Source organism: Vipera ursinii (genome assembly GCF_947247035.1).
Source record: "Vipera ursinii genome assembly, chromosome: 3".
Classification (NCBI taxonomy): Eukaryota; Metazoa; Chordata; class Lepidosauria; order Squamata; family Viperidae; genus Vipera; species Vipera ursinii.
The window spans coordinates 119,400,147-119,419,650 of record NC_139516.1 but is presented as its reverse complement, the minus strand read 5'-3'; the positions used below and the strand labels follow the sequence as shown (position 1 = coordinate 119,419,650).

The 19,504-nt window shown below is 39.0% G+C and overlaps 1 protein-coding gene across 1 annotated transcript in view; it reads right to left on the bottom strand.

Moving 5' to 3' along the window:
* Window positions 1-410: 410 nt before the first annotated feature.
* Window positions 411-19,504, bottom strand: part of APBB3 (amyloid beta precursor protein binding family B member 3) — a 40,324-nt gene continuing 21,230 nt past the window's right edge. Inside the window, exons 6-12 of the mRNA XM_083357338.1 lie at window positions 16,303-16,430; window positions 15,805-15,919; window positions 7,739-7,826; window positions 6,220-6,303; window positions 5,155-5,270; window positions 2,641-2,829; window positions 411-865 (exon numbers count right to left, since the gene is read on the bottom strand). Coding sequence (XP_083213464.1) covers window positions 638-865; window positions 2,641-2,829; window positions 5,155-5,270; window positions 6,220-6,303; window positions 7,739-7,826; window positions 15,805-15,919; window positions 16,303-16,430 — 948 coding nt within the window. The 3' untranslated portion in view covers window positions 411-637. The remainder of the gene's footprint in view (window positions 866-2,640; window positions 2,830-5,154; window positions 5,271-6,219; window positions 6,304-7,738; window positions 7,827-15,804; window positions 15,920-16,302; window positions 16,431-19,504) is intronic.

Genomic DNA, 19,504 nt, shown 5'->3' with positions numbered 1-19,504 from the left:
CAAATTATTTATTAGTTTTCCAGGAATAACATCATTTCTACTTCTGCCTCACAGATCAAGAGCTTACAACTAATCCAAACATGTACCTAGAGAGTCAGCAGTTTCTTTTCTTCTCTTGAGCCTTTTTTTTCCAGGATCACATTCCAAGAGTTCAAACTACAGCTAGGAAAGGAACCGTGTTAATGTCCACAGTTTCAATCATAAAAAAAAACGTGCTGTTACTGAATGAAGATGAATTGGCTGCTTTGCTCAGACCTATCAATCCCTGGGCAATTGGAGCAAGACTTTTAAGTTTACGCCATGGTGGTGATGTTGCTTGCCCTGAATAGCAAGCAGCACCTTCAAATGGTTTTGTGCAGCATTGCTTCTCCCCTGCCCCCCCTCCCCCTCCCCCTCCCCCACAAGCTTGCCTCTCCCTCAGAGTTTCTATGTAGCAAAGAACTGGAAGAAATATGCATAGCGTGTCCAGAATCTGTCAGGATCCTTTTTTAGGATCCAGTTTTGCTTGGCTGTATTAGTTTTTCCGCTTCAGTGAAGGAGGTTCACAAACAAAATTATGCTAGTTACATTCTTAGCCTGGACATCATTGGGCAGTGCCATTAAGGGTCATCTGGGACCGCCAAACTTTGTTTTCATCTTAGGAAGTGTGTAGCGTGGAATGTTTTTGGCGGAAGGTTTCAAAGAAAGAAAACATTCCCCTCTTGCACATTGCGGCCCCACTGCTTGTTTTCTGCAAGGAGGGTCCTGTGATGGGAAATGAACAAACGGGTGAATCGAGCGACAGTGTCCTTTTCAGCTTCATCATGGAGTGTGAATTATTTTTTCTTCTCATTTGTGAGGCCACTAAGCACTTTTGATACTGCACCTATCAAAGAAACACATAAGTTGCAGTGAATTTAGAGATTATATAGCTACAAAAACCTAAATTAACATGTGTTTTGTCCTAAAAATCTTCTCCCTATTATATAATGGCAAAGACTCATTCAGTTTCCTGTTGACTAAAAGATAAAATATGGCAAGTTTACAGTTTGAAATGTCTTCCTTTCTTACTTCTCAAGCTAGACTACAAACAAATGCTTCCCATTTCAGTATGACTAGGTCAGGGGTAGGCAACCTTGGCTCTTTTATAATGCATGGACTTCAACTCCCAGAATTCCTGAACCAGCATAGCTGACTCAGGAATTCTGGGAGTTGAAGTCCATGAGTCATAAAAGAGCCAAGGTTGCCTACCCCTGGACTAGGTTCAACCTTGCCTAGCTTTTTCAAGTTCAGCCAAGATGCTGTAAGCTTCTCTCCTGATATTGTAAGAACATACAACCCAGTACGTTATTTGGAAAAACCTGAATATGTAAAATATTATGGTTTAATTTGAAAATACTCATTCAAAATTGCATAAAAGATACTGCAGCCAGAACTGGCCAGGTGTTTTATAATTCATCTATATAATGATTATTTCATTTTATTTCATTTCATTTTATTAAATTTATATGCCGCCCTTCTCCCTGAGGACTCAGGGCAGCTCACAACAATAAAAATTGAAAAACATAGAGTAAAAAATTTAAAAGAGAATTAAACAATAAATATGAAATTACAAAACAATTTAACCCAGTAAAAGCCTAATTAAAAATCGTAGTCAGTCCAGGCCCGCTTGTTCGAACAACCAGGTCTTCAGGTCACAGCGGAAGGACCGAAGGTCAGGGGCCGTCCGCAGCTCCGGAGGCAATTCATTCCAGAGGGTCAGTGTGCCCACAGAGAAGGCTCTCCCCCTGGGGGTCGCCAGCCGGCATTGCCTGGTCGACGGAACCCTGAGGAGGCCGACTCTGTGGGAGTGAACCGGGCGATGGGAAGCTAAGTTCAATTATTTGGTGATATTCTGATTTTCTGGCTAGACCACAGGTCTGCAACCAGCGGCTCCGGAGCCGCATGCGGCTCTTTCAGCCGTCTCCTGCAGCTCCCAGTCCTCTGCCATGTGCAGTCCAAAAAAAAAAAAGTGGGACTAAAAAAGTTCAACCAATCAATTCAAATATGCAGGGTAGGTGCATATCTCGCCTTGGCTCCACTCTTCAGTCAAACCCTGTTCTGCACATGTGTGCATGTACGCACATGTGCACACATTTTTTGCGGCTCCCAGTTTTTCCTTTTGTGAGGGAATCGGTTCCGAGTGGCTCTTTCACTGTTTCAGGTTGCTGACCCCTGGGCTAGACCCTTATTATCAGCTATGATGCATAACAATATTATACCAAATAATCTGAACAAAAAAAAATGATTTGATGTCCATAATGTTAATTAAGGTCTGACTTTCTCTTTTTTTTCCCTAGAGCTAGGCTGCAGGGAATAGTTCTGGCAGAATGGTTTAGAATGGTTCAGTTAGACAGAATAAAATATTTCAGGTGGTTTATTCTAGATGGCAATACCCAATAATATTTTCTTCTTTAGAACAAGACCCTTGTTTCTTTTCTCTTCAAGCATTTCAAGAACGGTGAATACTGAGCCAAAAAGCAATGTCTTGAGTGTGATGGGGAGTGGAACCAAGAATGGTAGGAAGATAAAATGTATGCCAAACTTAAGAGGAAGCTTCTTTAGAAGACTAATACTTTTCCTGAAATCTGCTTTGGTTTGTTTTACTTTCACAGCATTTACCATACATGCAGCCTGCACTGCTTCTGAAATGGTTCCAGCATCTGGTTCACACCAAAAAGCTGTGCACTGGAAGTGTTGTTTCCCCATGTCAGCAATAAGTCCAAATGTGTGGGCATCTCTCCCAATCCCAATGAAAGTCACGTAGCGTACGTGGCATTCCCAAATGCAAGGATCTTCTTCCTCTTCAGCCTTAAACAATACAGAACAATCCAATCAGATTATACTAAGGGTACCCATTGCATTTCATTCTGATTGTCCTCCAGGTACTAGTTGCAAGCTTTAGGTGTTCTTCACACAGGAATCAAATGTATACTTTCTTTCTCTTTCTTTCTTTCTTTCTTTCTTTCTTTCTTTCTTTCTTTCTTTCTTTCTTTCTTTCTTTCTCTCTCTCTCTCTTTCTTTCTTTCTTTCTTTCTCTTTTTTTTTAAAAAAACCCTATTCCTAAAACAAAGATGAATTATGTGATCAGCCCCATAAATGTGATGCAGTGACTTTTGTGTATGGTAGTAGGTGGACGTCTTGAGACAGACAGCTAGATCATATGCAACTGTAAGACATGATTTAACAAACGGTGAAATTGGTGAAGTGGTATTCAGATATCTATAAACTATGCTTTACAAGTCACCGTGGCTGAATTTTGCCCTAGCAAATTCAAACAAATCACATTATGTTGTATAAATCCAGCAGACAGGGCTTGAAATCTCTAGTTTATAGTTTCATGCAATATGTTAAAAGTAAACATTATTGGAAGAATAACATAATAGGGCTATGTGTTTTGCAAATGTAAATTCCATTTTGCAGAAAGCAGTTCTTAGTGCTCATTGAAACCAGTGGAACAAATAGGATGTAACTATATCTGGATGTATCAACCGTCTCTGAAAACTAGTATTATTGAGCAGGTTAATAAAGGTCAAGAATGACCCTTTAACCTTTATTATTGGTTTTTTTCAATTTATATTTAATAAACTAGGTTGAACTATAGACAAACCTCAACCAAAGTTAAGGATACTAAGGTTCTCAATGAGAAAGATTAATGGAAGTGCTTAATATTCTAATGAAAATCAGTTGAATTTGTGACATACAAAGCTAAACATATTGAAATCCAACTGATCTCTATGGGATCATTAACTGTAATTGACTCCCACTGGAATCAAAGGATCATTGAAATATTTGTCTTTGGCAGCGTCATTTAATACTGACAGCAAATGGCTAGCACAGATTAAAAAAATCACTGTGGAACCTTGCCAAAGTAACAAAGTTAAGCTTCTTAACTATCTTCTCCTGAAAGTAAGTAAATGGAAAGTAAGTTTTCTCTGGAAGTAGCGCCAATTTTTGGCAAAAAATGACAAAAATAGCACTTAGTACTTAGACTTATATTCCACTCCATAGTGCACTCTCTAAGCAGTTTACAATATGTCAGCATATTGCCCCTAACAATCTGGGTCCTCATTTTACTAACCTTGGAAGAATGGGAGGCTGAATCAACCTTGACCCGGTCAGGATCGAACTTCTGGCAGTGAGCAGAGTCAACCTGCAATACTATATTCTAACCACTGAGGCACCACAGCTCAAAAATCATGATCACATGACTGTATGACAAGGCAAACAGATGGACCCTATAGCCAAGTGCCCAAAATGTTACTTGGGGGGGGCATCATAACTGTGAATGGTCACTAAGTGACCAGATGTGAGTAGAGGACTACCTGTAACCATTATCTGGATTTTGCAGCCAAGATCTGATTGGGGTCAGCAATCTATGGCCAATAGGCCAGATATGCCCACCAGCCAAAACCGTTCAGCCCTTGGTCCCAAAAAGAAATATACTTATCCAACGCACAACAGGGAGGGAGAGAGTGCTCTCCACCTGCTCAAAAAATGAGGGTAGCAGCAGATGGCTTCTTGGCTCCTCTACGGAAAAAGACTGCCAACCCTTAAAGGTAAAGGTAAAGGTTCCCCCGCACATGCGTGCTAATCGTTTCAAACTCTAGGGGCTGGTGGTCATCTCCATTTCAAAGCCGAAGAGCCAGCGCTTGTCCGAGGACATCTCCGTGGTCATGTGGCCGGCATGACTAGACGCCAAAGGCTCACAGAACGCTGTTACCTTCCCACCGTAGTGGTCCCTATTTTTCTACTTGCATTTTTACGTCCTTTCGAACTGCTAGGTTGGCAGAAGCTGGGACGAGTAACAGGCGCTCACTCTGTTATGCGGCACTCGGGATTCGACCCGCCAAACTGCCGACCTTCTGATCGACAAGCTCAGCATCCTAACCCACTGAGCCACCGCATCCCTTACTCGAGGTAATAGCATTCAATCAATCAATCAATCAATCATGATGAGAAAAATTCCAACTATCAGTTTTCAGTCAAGTATTTCCTTGGCTGATTCCTTGATTTCTGGGATATGCAGAGCAAGCAGGCCATAGCCCATATAGGAGACGGATAGCAAGGTCATACTCAGATATTTGGTGAGAATAGAAAGATTCCACTGTGTAATAATATCACAAAGAGTCTTACTTCAGTCTGATCTGCTTGCATCACTGAGTCTGAAACACTAACCACAGCTTGAATCCACTGCTCACGGTTACAGCTGCCCATCAGAGTTTCAATGGCATTATTTAGCACATCAATCCCTAAAGTGCCAAGGCAGGAAAGAAATGAATAAGCCAAGCCATTTTTCACCATTAGCTGCAGTATAGGTAAATTCAGGATCCAGGGACTGAATTCCAAAACTCCAGTCAAGGCAACTTGGCTGCTTAAGATTCCTTCCAAGGCCAAAGATGAGGAAAGGTAATTAAAGAGACCATCTGTTTTGAGATTTTTCAAGAGAACAGCTAGTTTTAGAGAAATATCCATCTATCCCACCCCCCAAAAATATAGTAACTTCAAACATTGCTACCGTTTCCTTTAACTTCACCCTACAGCTTTAACCGCTACACATCACAGAAACTTGTAACAGGCACAGTAACAAGATGACACGATGAACTTGTTGATTTCTTGACAAACAGTTACTAAAGCGTTTTATTATAGATTTTTATATTTAATTTTTAAGGTGAAACAGAACATCAAAGAAAAGCAGTATTTAACTCTTCGTTCCTTCATCATTTTCTAATCAAATCTATGCTTCAACCTGATTCTTGTCACTTCCTGTCAACCCTAACATGGCCTTAACTCAAGAGCAAACTACAATACGAACAAAACCAATGGATTTTCATTTCAAGTTGCCAGATCTCAGCTGCAAAAATTAGAGTTAGTAGTTTCCCTTTGCTGCCATTTATCGGGTCAGCAAATAGCTGCAGATATTTGCAACTCAGAGCTGATAGCGTTGTTGATGTGGTCAGTGTATCCAACACAGAGAAGAAAGCATTATTGCACAGGAATCTCATCAACAGAATTATTCCTTTTTCCATATACCTGGCAAGATTCCTGTAAGCATAAAAATAAACCACCAATGGCAACTTATAATGCAGAAGTGAGTTTCACAACTGTAGAAATGCTAATAAAATAGACAAGATTACACCTTACAATATTTGTGAAGCCAGCTATAAACATAAGTCGCAGAAGTCGCTAGGAAATACCTACCCATAGATTTAGATACTGGTAAGGTGCCGATATAGAAAGCTTTGTATTTCTGAACAGATTTTCTCACAGCATCAAATATATCAGCTGCAGGAACAAAAAGAGAACAGATCTGTTGCAATCTGTTGTTCAGAAAATAAATCTTATCGGAAATAAGGAGATACTGAAACATGGCACTCGGAGTGAGTAATCAAGTGTTTCCTCATGATCCTACAGTAAGTCTTACTGAGTTCATTCATTGGTTCCTAAGAGTGCCATCAATCTAAGAAATGGAAGTTTTTATAGGAGGTATCAAATGCTGCACTGCAGGTTATAATATGGGGCAATCAAGAGGACATCAGTTCCTTCATTGTCTGAAAACAAAGAATACCAATGAAATGCCTCTGTAGATTGCCAGAACACAGGGACTTCAGTCTGCCAATAATGTTTTGGTGGCGTGTTCTTCACTGATCACTTCTCTGACTTCCCACCCATTTCCTGAATTCTTCTGAATGAATGAACCTTTATTGTGAAAGTACAACCACGTATACATTGAGATTGGCTGAGCCTCCCTTCATGCCCCCACCCCCAACTCACAATGGCAACAAACCCTCCATCTTATTACACCATGTGAGCTAATTGCACAACGCACCGGCCTCGCACGTCAATCATGCATAAAGTTTATAAAACTATTTCCCATTCAAAAGCCTAACAGTCCATGGATAAAAGCTGTTCTTCAGCCTGTTAGTATGGCTGACTATACTCCTGTATCTCCTACCCAATGGTTGGAGAGTAAAGAGATACCGTCCAGGGTGTGAGTCATCCCTGAGAATTTTCCTCACTCTTCCAAGGCAGCGAGCCCTGGCAATGTCATCCAGTGGTGTCAGGGGACAGCCCACAATGTCTTGTGCTGTGCTCACCATCCTCTGTAATGCTTTCCTATCCACGGCTGTCAGACCAGCATACCAAACCACAATACAGTACAAGAGGACGCTCTCTATAGTAGACCGGTAAAAGAGGGTCATTAGCCATTGTTCTACCCTGTTCTTCTGCAAGACCCTGAGAAAGTGAAGTCTCTGTTGGGCCTTTCTGGCCACCTGGGTTGTATTAACTTTCCAGGTAAGATCTTCTACAATTATAGCAAACATTCACTTGTGTATTTTGAAACTGGACAGTATGATGATCTGCTGTTTACTGTGTACTGTAGTCCATGATGCATCAGGAAAGGTTTGAGAGATCTCGGAACCTATTCAGTGAAATGATTTACCATGCATAAGGTACTGTGAAGGTCAGACAAAATCCATTCAAAGATAAAGGCACCAAGCAACAAGTGCCAAGGTGAAATTCAACAAATCAACTTTATATAGCGAAAATGCTGATTTGTTATTCGATCTTTCATCCCAATGCAGAGGTTCTTTCAGGGGTAAGGTGAAGAGTAGTGATTCCTAATAGAAGAGCCTAAGGAATAATCACTACATTTCTGTAATTGGGAGGAAAAATATAATGCATGTAATTAAAGAAACTTGGTCTAGAATCTTGTTACCTTGCAGAGATATGTCATTTGGAGAAACAGATTCAAGGGTAATGGATCGAGAGAGGCTGCTACTTGCCACTGCTTGCTGAGCCATAATCTGTAAAATAGAAAAAGGCCATTATAACTTAAAGCCTATTTTAGTATGTTTTTATAGTAAAACTGAGAAGCAAAGTGCTAGGGCTCCAAGTGTATGGGCAGAAATAAGAGCTCAAATAACAAGTCGCCCTCATTCAATAAATGCAATCTGATCCTCTTATTAGTTGAGGTTACTAACAGGTGCACAACTTAATTGGCACTTTGCTGCTTGACTACCAACCACTAGAAGTCTGGTTCTGATGAAGCCTGTGGAGAGCCTGGTTCAAAAGAATTTTTTCAAAGCATCAACCAAGTGGACCCCTATTGACAAAATGAGACCAAACTGCACAATTTGTACACTTTGATGACTACCAGGGATGTTCACAAAGTATAGCAAATACTATGTACGTACAAAAAAAGCTTCAATCATATGACCAAATTCATCTCCATGATGACTCCTTGCCTGAAACACAACTAAAGGTCTGAATAATAGATTCCTCTAGGATCCTTTGCTGTCCAACCACCTTCTCAACAATCTATCCCCCACCCCAAAAGAAGGCTAGAGACAGATCAATAGCTACCCAAAATTATTGGGTACAAGAATAGCTTTTTGAGCAGGAAGCACACCACCACTTCCCTCAAGGCCCAAGAAATCACCCCATTCCCTCAAAGAGGCTGATACCATTCACATGGACCCATGGCCCATCTCCTGGGCCACACTAATAATGCAAGAGGGAACTGGGTCTAATAGAGAGGTGGCTGAACTCAATTTGAACTCCCTAGCTGCCACATCAGGAATCACAGACTCAAACCCATCATCAAATTAACATGAGACCATGCCCCAGGTACCTCAATTAAACTAACCTAATCAGAGTCTAAGTCCAAGCAGATTGGAGTGACTTTGCCCATCAAATAACAAGAATATTCACACACAGTGAAAATTCCATTGTTTAAAATTGGTCTCATCCTTTCAGGGGAATAACAGCAAAATAGTGGCAATGCATCAAGGTGTATCATCAATGCTTCCCCTCAACTTCATAAGTGGAAGCAGGATGCCTTCTTGCATGCTGCTTCCAACTTTTGTCAACTTGCTATGTCTTCTCAACATACTTTGGCTTCTAGGGCAGGGCTTTTCAACTAGTGGTACGGGTACCACCTGTGATACATTGGCACCTGGCAGGTGGTACGCGACCATCCTAGAAAAGTGGTAGCGGGGAAGGGGAATGAGCTGAACCGGTGGCAGCACCGCACAAGCCTGAGCGAGAGACGGCTGGAGCTGCAGGGCTGTCAGGGCTGAGCGGAAGCACCAGGATCAGCGCTAGGCTCCAGCTGGAGCTCGGCACTGATCCTGGCGCTTCTGAGCCCAGAAGGCAGGTGTCTTGCTCGGCTGTGGCTTGGGGGGCACTTTTTTCAGTCACTAAGCAAACTGCTGTAAGTCGAGGACTACCTGTACTTCATCACTTTTTTCCTTTATTTATTTATTTTTGGGGGTCATCACGTTTTTGACACCTTGCTAGGAGACTAGTGGATGTTGCCATATCCTAAAAGTGGTGCAATGGGTGAAAAGGTTGCAAAGCCCTGTTCTAGGGAGCTCTAGATAGCTGAGATTGTTCCAGAGGGTAAAAGAATCAATTTTGCTTTCTACATGGGACAGCTTGAGTCCTCTATAAGTGCTATCTATGAGGGCTCCATGCCAACTACTTTTCTTCACTCTACAGCTTGTACTCAATAGATTCATCCATTCATGTCATGCCATGATAACCTAACCTAGGGCCGAAACTATAAGGTGAAAAGTGGGAAGTCAAACTGCTTTTCCCAGGAGTCCTCTGAGTCTGACATGCCCTGCTGTGCCTTCTTGCTTTATTTTCTGCTGTTGCTACCTCCTCTCTTGGGGGATGCCTCTATCAAACATTCCTCCCTTTTACATCAGTTTAGGAAATAGGCAGGAATCTCACAACCTGAACACTTTCTTGCCAATAAAAAATAAAATATTACAATAATGAAAAGTAACTCTCTAACAAAAACTGCTGGTCCTCTAGGGTTGACATGTTACTAGCCCCTCCCTTATTTGGGAGAAGTGGCCGAGCACAAAAGCTATAATTTAAAAAAGCCAGAAACAGGAAAACATACAAGTGTTAATTTTCAGTTCAACACGGGCATCTAATTGCAAGTTTAGGAAATAAGGCATTTACTGCTGTTAAATCACACAGTGATTCCGACAAACATGAAGAAATCAGACAGTCATAGATGCATGGTGGGCAGGATCTCCTGCTCAAGGAAAACAAGATGGAACAGTTTATACAGAGAACAGAAAATACTAGTAATAACAATCATCAGCAAAAAAAAAGAGGTGACTTCAGTCACCAAGACAGAGAAAAGAAGCTGTTGTTTAAAGAACAGTCGATAAATCCTGTACTCGCCAAAGGCCAAAACGCTCCTTCCTAATAGTTTTTAACTGAACCACAATCATTATCAATTGATTTCAAGCAGCCTCTCCTGACCCTCCCCCCCTCGCTTATTCCTAAAACCATCAGTTTAGCAATGTGATGTGATTGCAAAAAAGGGCAAATGCAGAGTTAGAAATACAGCTTCCAAGATGTTGAGGGAACAAATGGTAAACTGTAGCTGACTCTGCTGTCAGTGCAACCCGGTTCTTTCTTAATCTCTTCTAGAATGAAGAGCTGGTGAGCAATAATTCAGATTTTTTTTTTTCAGACTGAAATTTCATTAAAAATTGGATAATGATTTGATCATTTTATTTCACAAGAAACCCGATACATAATTGTGAAACCTATAAGAATTCAATCAGCTCTAGTTCAATTAGAATTAAAAAATATATGTATTTGTGTATGTATTATATGTACACATAAACTCTCAAGATGGAGATACGTGGCATGCTAAATCTGCTGTAGTATAATTTGTAGCATTTCTTACTATTGGTCAAAATGACCGGAGTTGTTGGGAATAATAGTTCTGTAATATGTGTAAATGATACAGGTGCCTACCCCTATTGTAAAAGAACCATTATTCCTATTGTCAAATAGACTTTTGGATTGTAATAATAAACTTTTCATACAGGTTAGTTTTTTTTCAACTATCAAAAATATTTAATCAATCACATACATCTCCCAATATATATAAAATTTATTGTACAGAATATAGGCTATTTATTGTACAGAATAAAGGTTTGTGGTGGCGAACCTATGCCACACGTGCCACAGGTGGCACACAGAACCCTCTCTGTGGGCATGTGCACCGTTGCCCCAGTCCTAGGCCTTTAGCTGGGTTTTATAAAACTTCCACCGCTGTGTGCAAAAAAAAAGGTTCAATCAATCAATCAATTTCAACTTCTCGCGGGAAAAAAATAGATCTCGCAAAGTTGGAATTGATTGATTGAACTTTTTGGTCCCACCCAGTCTGCCATTACCACCGCAGCCACACCCACCTAATGGGCCACTCCCACCCAATGGGCCACACCCACCCAATGGGCCATGCTCACCCGGCACCTGACGATACATAAGTGGGTTTTGGGTTGCAGTTTGGGCACTCGGTCTGGAAATGGTTCGCCATCACTGGGCTAGACTCTCCTAATTCTAGATTCTAATTCAATCCCACAGAAGGTTGTGGAAAATAAAAGGGCTAAGAGCCTTGGGATTTCCAGATCCAGGCAGGCAAGCAAGTACTGTCTAATCAACCGGACATCATAATAATAGACAGACTGGAAGATAGCAGTGGTGATAAATGTAGCAGTACCAGGTGACAGCAACACCAGAAAGAAGGAATAGGAGAAGTTGGGGAAGTACCATATTAAGGCATCTTCAAATTAAGGCATCTTCAACTCTGCTTGGACAAATCCAATGTTGAGGACTCTACTAGTTTTCTTGATTGTTGGTTCTGCTATAGAACCCTTTTTACAATGAACAGTTTCTTCTTGACATTCAGTTGGAATCTGCCTTCCTGTTATTTAAATCCATTATCCATTGTCCTGTACTCTGGAACCATAAGGAACAGTTTTTGACTTTCTTCTCCATACCATCCTTTCAGGTATTCAGAGTCATATCAAGAAGGTCTTTCAATAATCTTTTCTGTGAATATGTCTCCTGCAGCTGCTTTTCATAGGTCTTACTGCCCAATCCCTGGTTACTTCACTGCTCTTTTTTGATCCTGTTCCTGTTTGCTATTTGGTAATGTTTATGCCTGCTTCCTAAAATGGTTCTTTGAGAACCGATGAATCTGTGTCAAGGTTACAGTAGACCACCTGAGTGGTCTTTCCTTTATTCAAATAATAAATAGACTTCCTGATGGTAATTTAAATAATTAAAACCTAGTCTTCATGAGCAATGACTAAAATCAGTATTATTTAAATGACATCCTCTGCACCAATATATGTCACCATCATTATGTCTGGCAATACTTCATTCACCTCATCCCTTCCCAAACCTGTTCCCTCCATTGTACTCCATTGCATTGTTGAATGGTTAAGATTCTCATTTTAAAGACAATTGTTCATATTGAAAACTAAATAGATGCTGACACCTAGTGATGGATGAAGATTATGATAGCTATGATTTCCATAGACAACCAGACAACAATCTGGGCTGCAGACAAAGAGAGAATTATTAGCTTTAGAAAAAAAAATTTTTGAACTCTTTGGATTACAAATAACTATTTAACAGGGACTCTAAAGCTATTTGCAGATAAGAAGGAAAACTCCAACTTTTGGCCATCATGGATCAGAGACATGTAAACAGAACTCACCAAGAAAACATAAATACCTCTCAGGAGGAGATATATAGTATACTGCAATTAATTCAAATAACACTGAGTTCAGATCACAAAGAAATCCAAAATAACTTTGAAAATACAAATCAATCTATCTCTAAATTAACTTTACAATAACAAAAAACTTCCAGGAAACAACAACAGAGAAGGAGCAGGCAAAACAAATAAGTAGACATAAAACTGAAAATAGAGACTCAAAGACGGAACTTAACAAAGCAAGAAAACATGATTTAATCCTAGTGGGGAAAAATTTACAAGAAATGGAAAAAACAACTCATCCCATAATTAAAATTTCTTGTTTGCAAACCTACATGATTACCTCATCTGTTCAGATTATGAAGACAGACATACAGTACAACAGAAACACATAGAGTAGCCACAATAGAGTAGCCACCCATAAAATGGAAAATGGATCAACAGGACTGCCATGATTTATTTACAGGCAGGCTCAAAAAGGATGAAACATTAGAACTTGTTGCAACTTACGGGCCAAACCTTATTGCCTGTATCAGCCTAACCTAAGGCCATCCACAAGCTGTAGTCGCAACTGTGACAACTCATTATTTGTGTAAATTTTTTGGATTGCTAACAAAGAATTAAAGGGAGACTGATATGGCCATTTCAAACTCATTTGTTCTCATCAGTCAGCCATACCCTTCTGAGATTCGAACCTGGGCCGATTCGAATCTCAGAAGGGCATGGCTGACTGATGAGAACAAATGAGTTTGAAATGGCCATATCAGTCTCCCTTTAATTCTTTGTTAGCAATCCAAAAAATTTACACACACACACACACACACCTATATATGTGTGTGTGTGTGTGTGTTTTCTGATTTTGCAAATGAGTTCATTATTACTTACATTAATAAAACTGATCCTGATAACTTATTTTGTCACTATTTTATATATATTAATGTATCTTAAAATTATTTTTAAGATTTCATTTAAGTATTATTTCCAGAATAATGAGTACTATATTATAATCTGTGAGAGAAATCAAGCCAGCCAAATGATAAACATTTAATCAGTACATGCATTCATTTGAAAAAAATGTATTTTTTTGTTTTAAATACCTCCTACATACGTTTCCATTGTTTTTTCTAGCAACCCCACGTCCTGTTTTGATAAGCACTGGTGAAACTTCTTAACAAGGAGCCTCCAAACTTTATATAGCTTAGGCCAGGGCAATATTTTTCAAACTTGACAACTTAAACTATATGGACTTCAATTCCCAGAAATGCCCAGGCAGCATTGAACCAGAGTTCAATGTTCAGAGTACATGTTGTCATTCAGCACTGAATTCTGGTAGTTGAAGTTCACACAGCTTAAAATTGCCAAGGTTGAGAAACGTTGGCTTAGGCCCTCACCAAGTCTACATCTGGTACTGCTTGAGTGTTTCAAAGCTAATTCATTAACTTTTCCTGTGCTGATCAAAAAATTCCACTCCACTCTTTCCCCTTTTCTTTTTACTTGTTTTGATTTTTTGTTTATTTCTCCCAAGTTGCTGTTTTTGGTACTCGTTCTTATAACAAATTTTCTTTTCTTTCTTGCATGCTTTACTATTTGCAGTGGTGTTTTTTATTCTGGATATAATTGCCTTTTTCTATGCTATCCTGACCACCCAGAGCACCCATGCAACTGGTTTTATCCTTATTGCAACTCCACAGAGAGGAATAACCAGATGTTATTCCATGGGGTTCAACACCTCTCTCAGGAATGTACACTCCGGATCGTCACATTTTAGATGACTATAGATATCAGCTAAAGCTATCCAGGTCCAAGCACACAGTATATCCTAGCGGCCAATGCAACGTAAGAATACCACACAGGATACATCCTAAATAGAAAGAGCAATTTTCCAAACCCTGCTGTATATGGGGGCATGACATAATATTATAGCTGTATCTCTCTGCTGCAAGAGTTTAAGGGAAGGTGGATTGGACACATCATTATGCTAATTCCTTCTATGCAAATTAATCTCCAAACATTCGTTTTAAAAAATGAAGTACTACCTAAGCCTTCAGTTTTGTCTGTTATCCACATATGAAGGAATTGTACATTTCAGGTAAGCCCCGGAAAAATATAGCTGCTATAGAAGTTGCTTTTTCTTTCTTCACTAATCCTTCAATATAGTTTCACTACCTCTAAGCATATCCCATGTATTTTTGCCCTTCTCCTCTGCTATTATGTTCTCAGAATAATATTAGCTCTGTCACGCAGTTTCCTGCATGAGATTTGAAGTATGTCTATTTCTGCTTCCTCCAGTTTCCAGTCTGCAAATATAAATTGTAGAAGAGAATATCTGCAGCTCGGAATTGGAGGGTGGAATTCTTGGGGCTCTCTAAACTTGGTTATTAGCTGGCAGATGTTTCATTACCCGACAAAGTAACATTAAGAGTGTGAATGATATTACATAGTTGGGTAATGGAAAGTTTGCAGCAAACAACTAAGCTCAAAAGGCACCAAGGAGGCCACAATGCAAACAGTTTACAACCATTCAGAATTACAATCAAATGATGCAGGCTGTAAACATTTGTACAACTGCTGCTAGGTATAGTAACAGAAAGTTTGCAAGAGGTACAGTAGCAGATTAAGATCGGGGGAAAGTAGAAAGGAAGAGAAAAGATGCCAAGCAAGGATTCTGGAATTGTTTCTGGCCCCTTTTCCAGGAGGTGTGTGTCTCTGGCTTCTTCTGTGTAATTAAGTAATATGTCATATACTGGCATATGTGTGTTTCTGCTTGCCCCCACTCCCCATTGTTTCTATGTGTGTGCACTAGGAAGCATGAGTGGACCGTATATGCTATAATCTGAGTCGTATAATCTGAGGAGGGGGAAAAAGTTTCAGGATTTTTTGTTTCTGCCCTCCTAACTTTATCTTTCAATTTTCAGAGAAATATCATGTGGAGATAGACTGGCAAAGTCTTTACTCCCTTTAAATAATTTTTCATTGATTTGGAAAGTATATAAAGAGACTAAGATTATTTTAATATTCATTTTGTCTCCCACTCCCGCAGAACGAAACATCAGTGACGTCTGTTACTTACTTAAAGTACTGAAAACTCTTGCTGCTGCACTAAAAGTACACCTCGGAACCACAACCTTTCCATATGTAGCAATACGTATGTGTGTCTGGATGCACATATACGTGATGTGTTTGTGTGTGGTGTGTGTTTATGTATAAATGTAAAGAACTGTGCTACAAGTCAGGAGGGATACCTTGGAGCACATTTCATGCAGAGCTTTGGCAATAGCCTTGCCAGGCACATTGCAATGGAAGACATGGCACTTCAGCACACACGTGTCCTTGTCACTCGCCACGAAAGCAAAATCCCTGCAAGGAGAGGAGAGCCCAATGAGCAAGAGCCGGGCTCCAAGCATTAGCTTTGCTTCAGGAGGAAGAGGAGAACTTACCTGTCCCTTGATCAAGAATAGCATGTAGGGGGGAAAAAGAATGGTTAATGAAGAGTATCTGAAGCAGCTACCCCGTTAATAGCCCGGGAGTAAATGGTGGTCGCATGTGGAAAGGGCATAAAGAAGTAGCAGAAGATCCCATGGGAAAGTCAGGGTGATGGTGGTGGATAATCTTAAATACTAAATATTAAATTCAACAGCATCTATAGCTTAATAACTCACTAATACAACATGTAGACGTGCCCTTGGAGTTTGGTTTCAATAAGAAGGTCTCCTTTCTCTGACCTAACCATTATTCCTCACCTGCCTTTGTTGCAGCCCACACCCCAAACACGAATATTGATGATGGGCTGGCAGTGGATGAGGCTGTGATCCAAAGGATCCACCAAGTTCATTGTGTCCTCCTTGAGAATCATCATCATGTTTTGACCCTGTTGAGGGAAGCCAGAGAAATGTGAATGGTGCAGGAATGAAAATCCCTCTGCCTAAGGCATGTTTAGCAAAAGCTGTAATGATGGGGAAGGACTGTGACTGGGAAGACTATCCTATGATAGATATAAAAGGGAAAGTTCCTTAACATAACATTTTGGCTCTCATTTCTGGATGAAGGCAACTTAATATCCCTCTCAATATAATTAGGAAAGAAGTCGAACAGCAGTGATTGAATAGGTCCTTATATGAAACACCTGAGCTCTCAGCATAAATTTAACTAAATTAATTCACAGAGTCTTAAGAATTATATCATGAAACAGTTCTAATATAAACCTAATACTAAAATCTACTCTTGAACAAAATAGAGTATCTGTGTTTTCACTATTTTGTTTTTGTTTTGTTTGAAGAAAGCACAAATGATAGCTAGTTTGGTGTAGTGGTTAAGGTAACCAAGCTAGAAACAGGGAGATTGCAAGTCCTGCCTTGGGCACAAAGTGGGCTGAGTCATCTTGAGTTAGTCATTTGGGCCAGCCTTAGGAAACAGGCAATGGCAAACCACTTCTAAAAGGCTTGTCGGCAAAACTGCAGGGACTTGTCCAGTCAATTTCTGAAAATTGGATACACGGACTCTTTGTTGTTCCTGGACACTTTCACTTTTGTAGACTGCAGCTGGGAAAAGGGAAAAACAAAAACTCTTGGGCTGCTCATCTGGGTTCGGGACCTTATTGGACTATAAAAACTACATACCAAAACAAAATGAGTGTTCCATACTCAGCCTTAAATGATAAAAAATCATCTTCAACACCTGTCTCTAAAGCTCCCAGCTTGACATATCAACAAGAAAATTTTAATGAATCTCAGAAAGAAATTCTTTCCATGTTTAAATCAACCCAAGAGACAATTGTTTTATTTCAGGATGAGACTAAAAATAAGGCAAATGAGATAAAAGAACAATTTTCTAACCTAAACTTACAAATCCAGACAATGACTACAAAGAAGGAACTAATAACTCAGAAAACAGAAGGAAAATTAGAAGAAATGGATCCAAAGATGGAGGACCTAAAGCAAGGAATTAACAGACACATACAGACAAATGAAAAATTAGAAGATGCAGTGATAGCACCGGAAATGGAAAAGCCATGGGATCTCAGAACACATTTGAGGATAAGAAGAAGAGCTGATCAAATGGATGATAAAGCTGTTGGGAAAAATGCTGAATATTGACAAACAAGAAATGAAAAGAAAAACTGAAGGAGAAAGATGGAGGCTGTTTAATGAATATAAATGGGTTGAGTGTTCTTCCAAAAACATTTCAACCAAATTCTTTTCCAAATTCCAAATAATATATACAAAAATAGAGGAAGAACTACTTGATGATTTAAATGTACTGACTTGGAAAGTTATTTGGCAAAAGAAGAAAGCGAGAGTAAGACTGAAAAAAATTGAGGTTCTGATCTATTAGATGGGATGTTATACTATTAAACAGATGTTTGAATATGACTAAGAAAATAGATCTGTTAGAAATGAAAGTATTATAACTAGAAGGATAGGATTTGTAACTAGAATATTATACTTTGTTATGAGATGGGAAATGTGAAAATTCTAAAAGGGTTTGAATAAGGGAAGCTTTTGGTTACCCAAATATAATTTATTATGAGAAAATTATAAGCAATAGAGATATTTTGAACATTGATGGGAAATTAAAAATTTTTAAAAGCGGGAAAAACAGGATATTGATTGAATAAATGGATTTTAAGTGCAAATGCAATTGAGATATATTTTGGCTAGAAAAGATGTTATAAATTGATACTATAGATATTATGTATAATACCAGAAAAATGTAATGAAGATGTCTACATTTAATTGTATATGTATTAACAATAACAAGAATTGTATTTGCCCAGTATGGAAAAATGCATACCCACTGGAAGAAGAGAGGACCAAGGAAGCACTGGATGGTGTAGTGTTTGACTAGAGTGAGAAAGTTAATATGTACCACTGAATTACTAATAGACCCAGACAACATGTACCTTATTAAGTACTTATGATTGTAAAATTAGAAAATTAATAAAATATTCATTAAAAAAAGAAGGGGAACAAAGGGGGGGGAACAAATGAATCCATTTTTGACCCAAGCTGTTTCAAGTGTTTTGTCCTGTTCTAGCAGTTGTTATCGGAGTGTTGCTTTACCTTCAAAATCTTTTGAATTTTCCTACTCAGGTCAATACAGAAGGTGGGACTAGTCACTTCCCTGTTGGTATTGGCTTAGACTGGTTGGGGGGGGGAGTTTGGAACGAAATAGAAAGATTTAATAGCACATAGATGGAACTGGATCTCATTGTAACCCTATACCTGTGCTTCAAATTCCTTTTTGCAAAGGTTTTTAAGATAGACACACAAAAGCAGAAGGAGCTAATCTCTGGGCAGGGACTTTTATTATGGTGCTTTTTTCTCCTATATTCCTGTTCTTTCCCAGTCTGTTTTAAGTTCACTCTATGGAAAGTTGGGTCAGGGTATCTTGAGACTAGTGGTCTGCTGAGTTTGGCCCTTTTTCTGTTCTTCCACATTTCCCTGCAAGTAGCCTGTTTACCAGGGTTTAGTTCAGAATTTTCTTTTCTTTTTTAAAAATATATTTTATTGATTTTTTGCAATAACAATCTTTAGTACTCGGTAAACAACATATTGTCTGGATTCATATATTTAACAACAATCAATAAAAGTTAATTTCTATAATTTCATAATCAACAGACTAACTAGGAATACCTTTCCTTGATCCTCTCTTCTTCCAATAATATTCTTTTACCAACATTAAGCAAATATAGTTCTTAGTACTTTCAATACATATAAAGTTGAATATAAACATTTTTCTAGTATTTATACGAATAACGATAACATAATATGTGGCATTTTTTCTAATCAGCTTATTTTAGAATTGCTTTTGCAAAAAATCATCTTATGTAAATCACTATAGGTCTTATTTTCAGAATTCTTATTTAAGCTTAATTTCCCTTTAGTTTCAAAACATTTCTTGTCAATTATGATTTTCTCAAGATTAATTACATTTAAATATCCA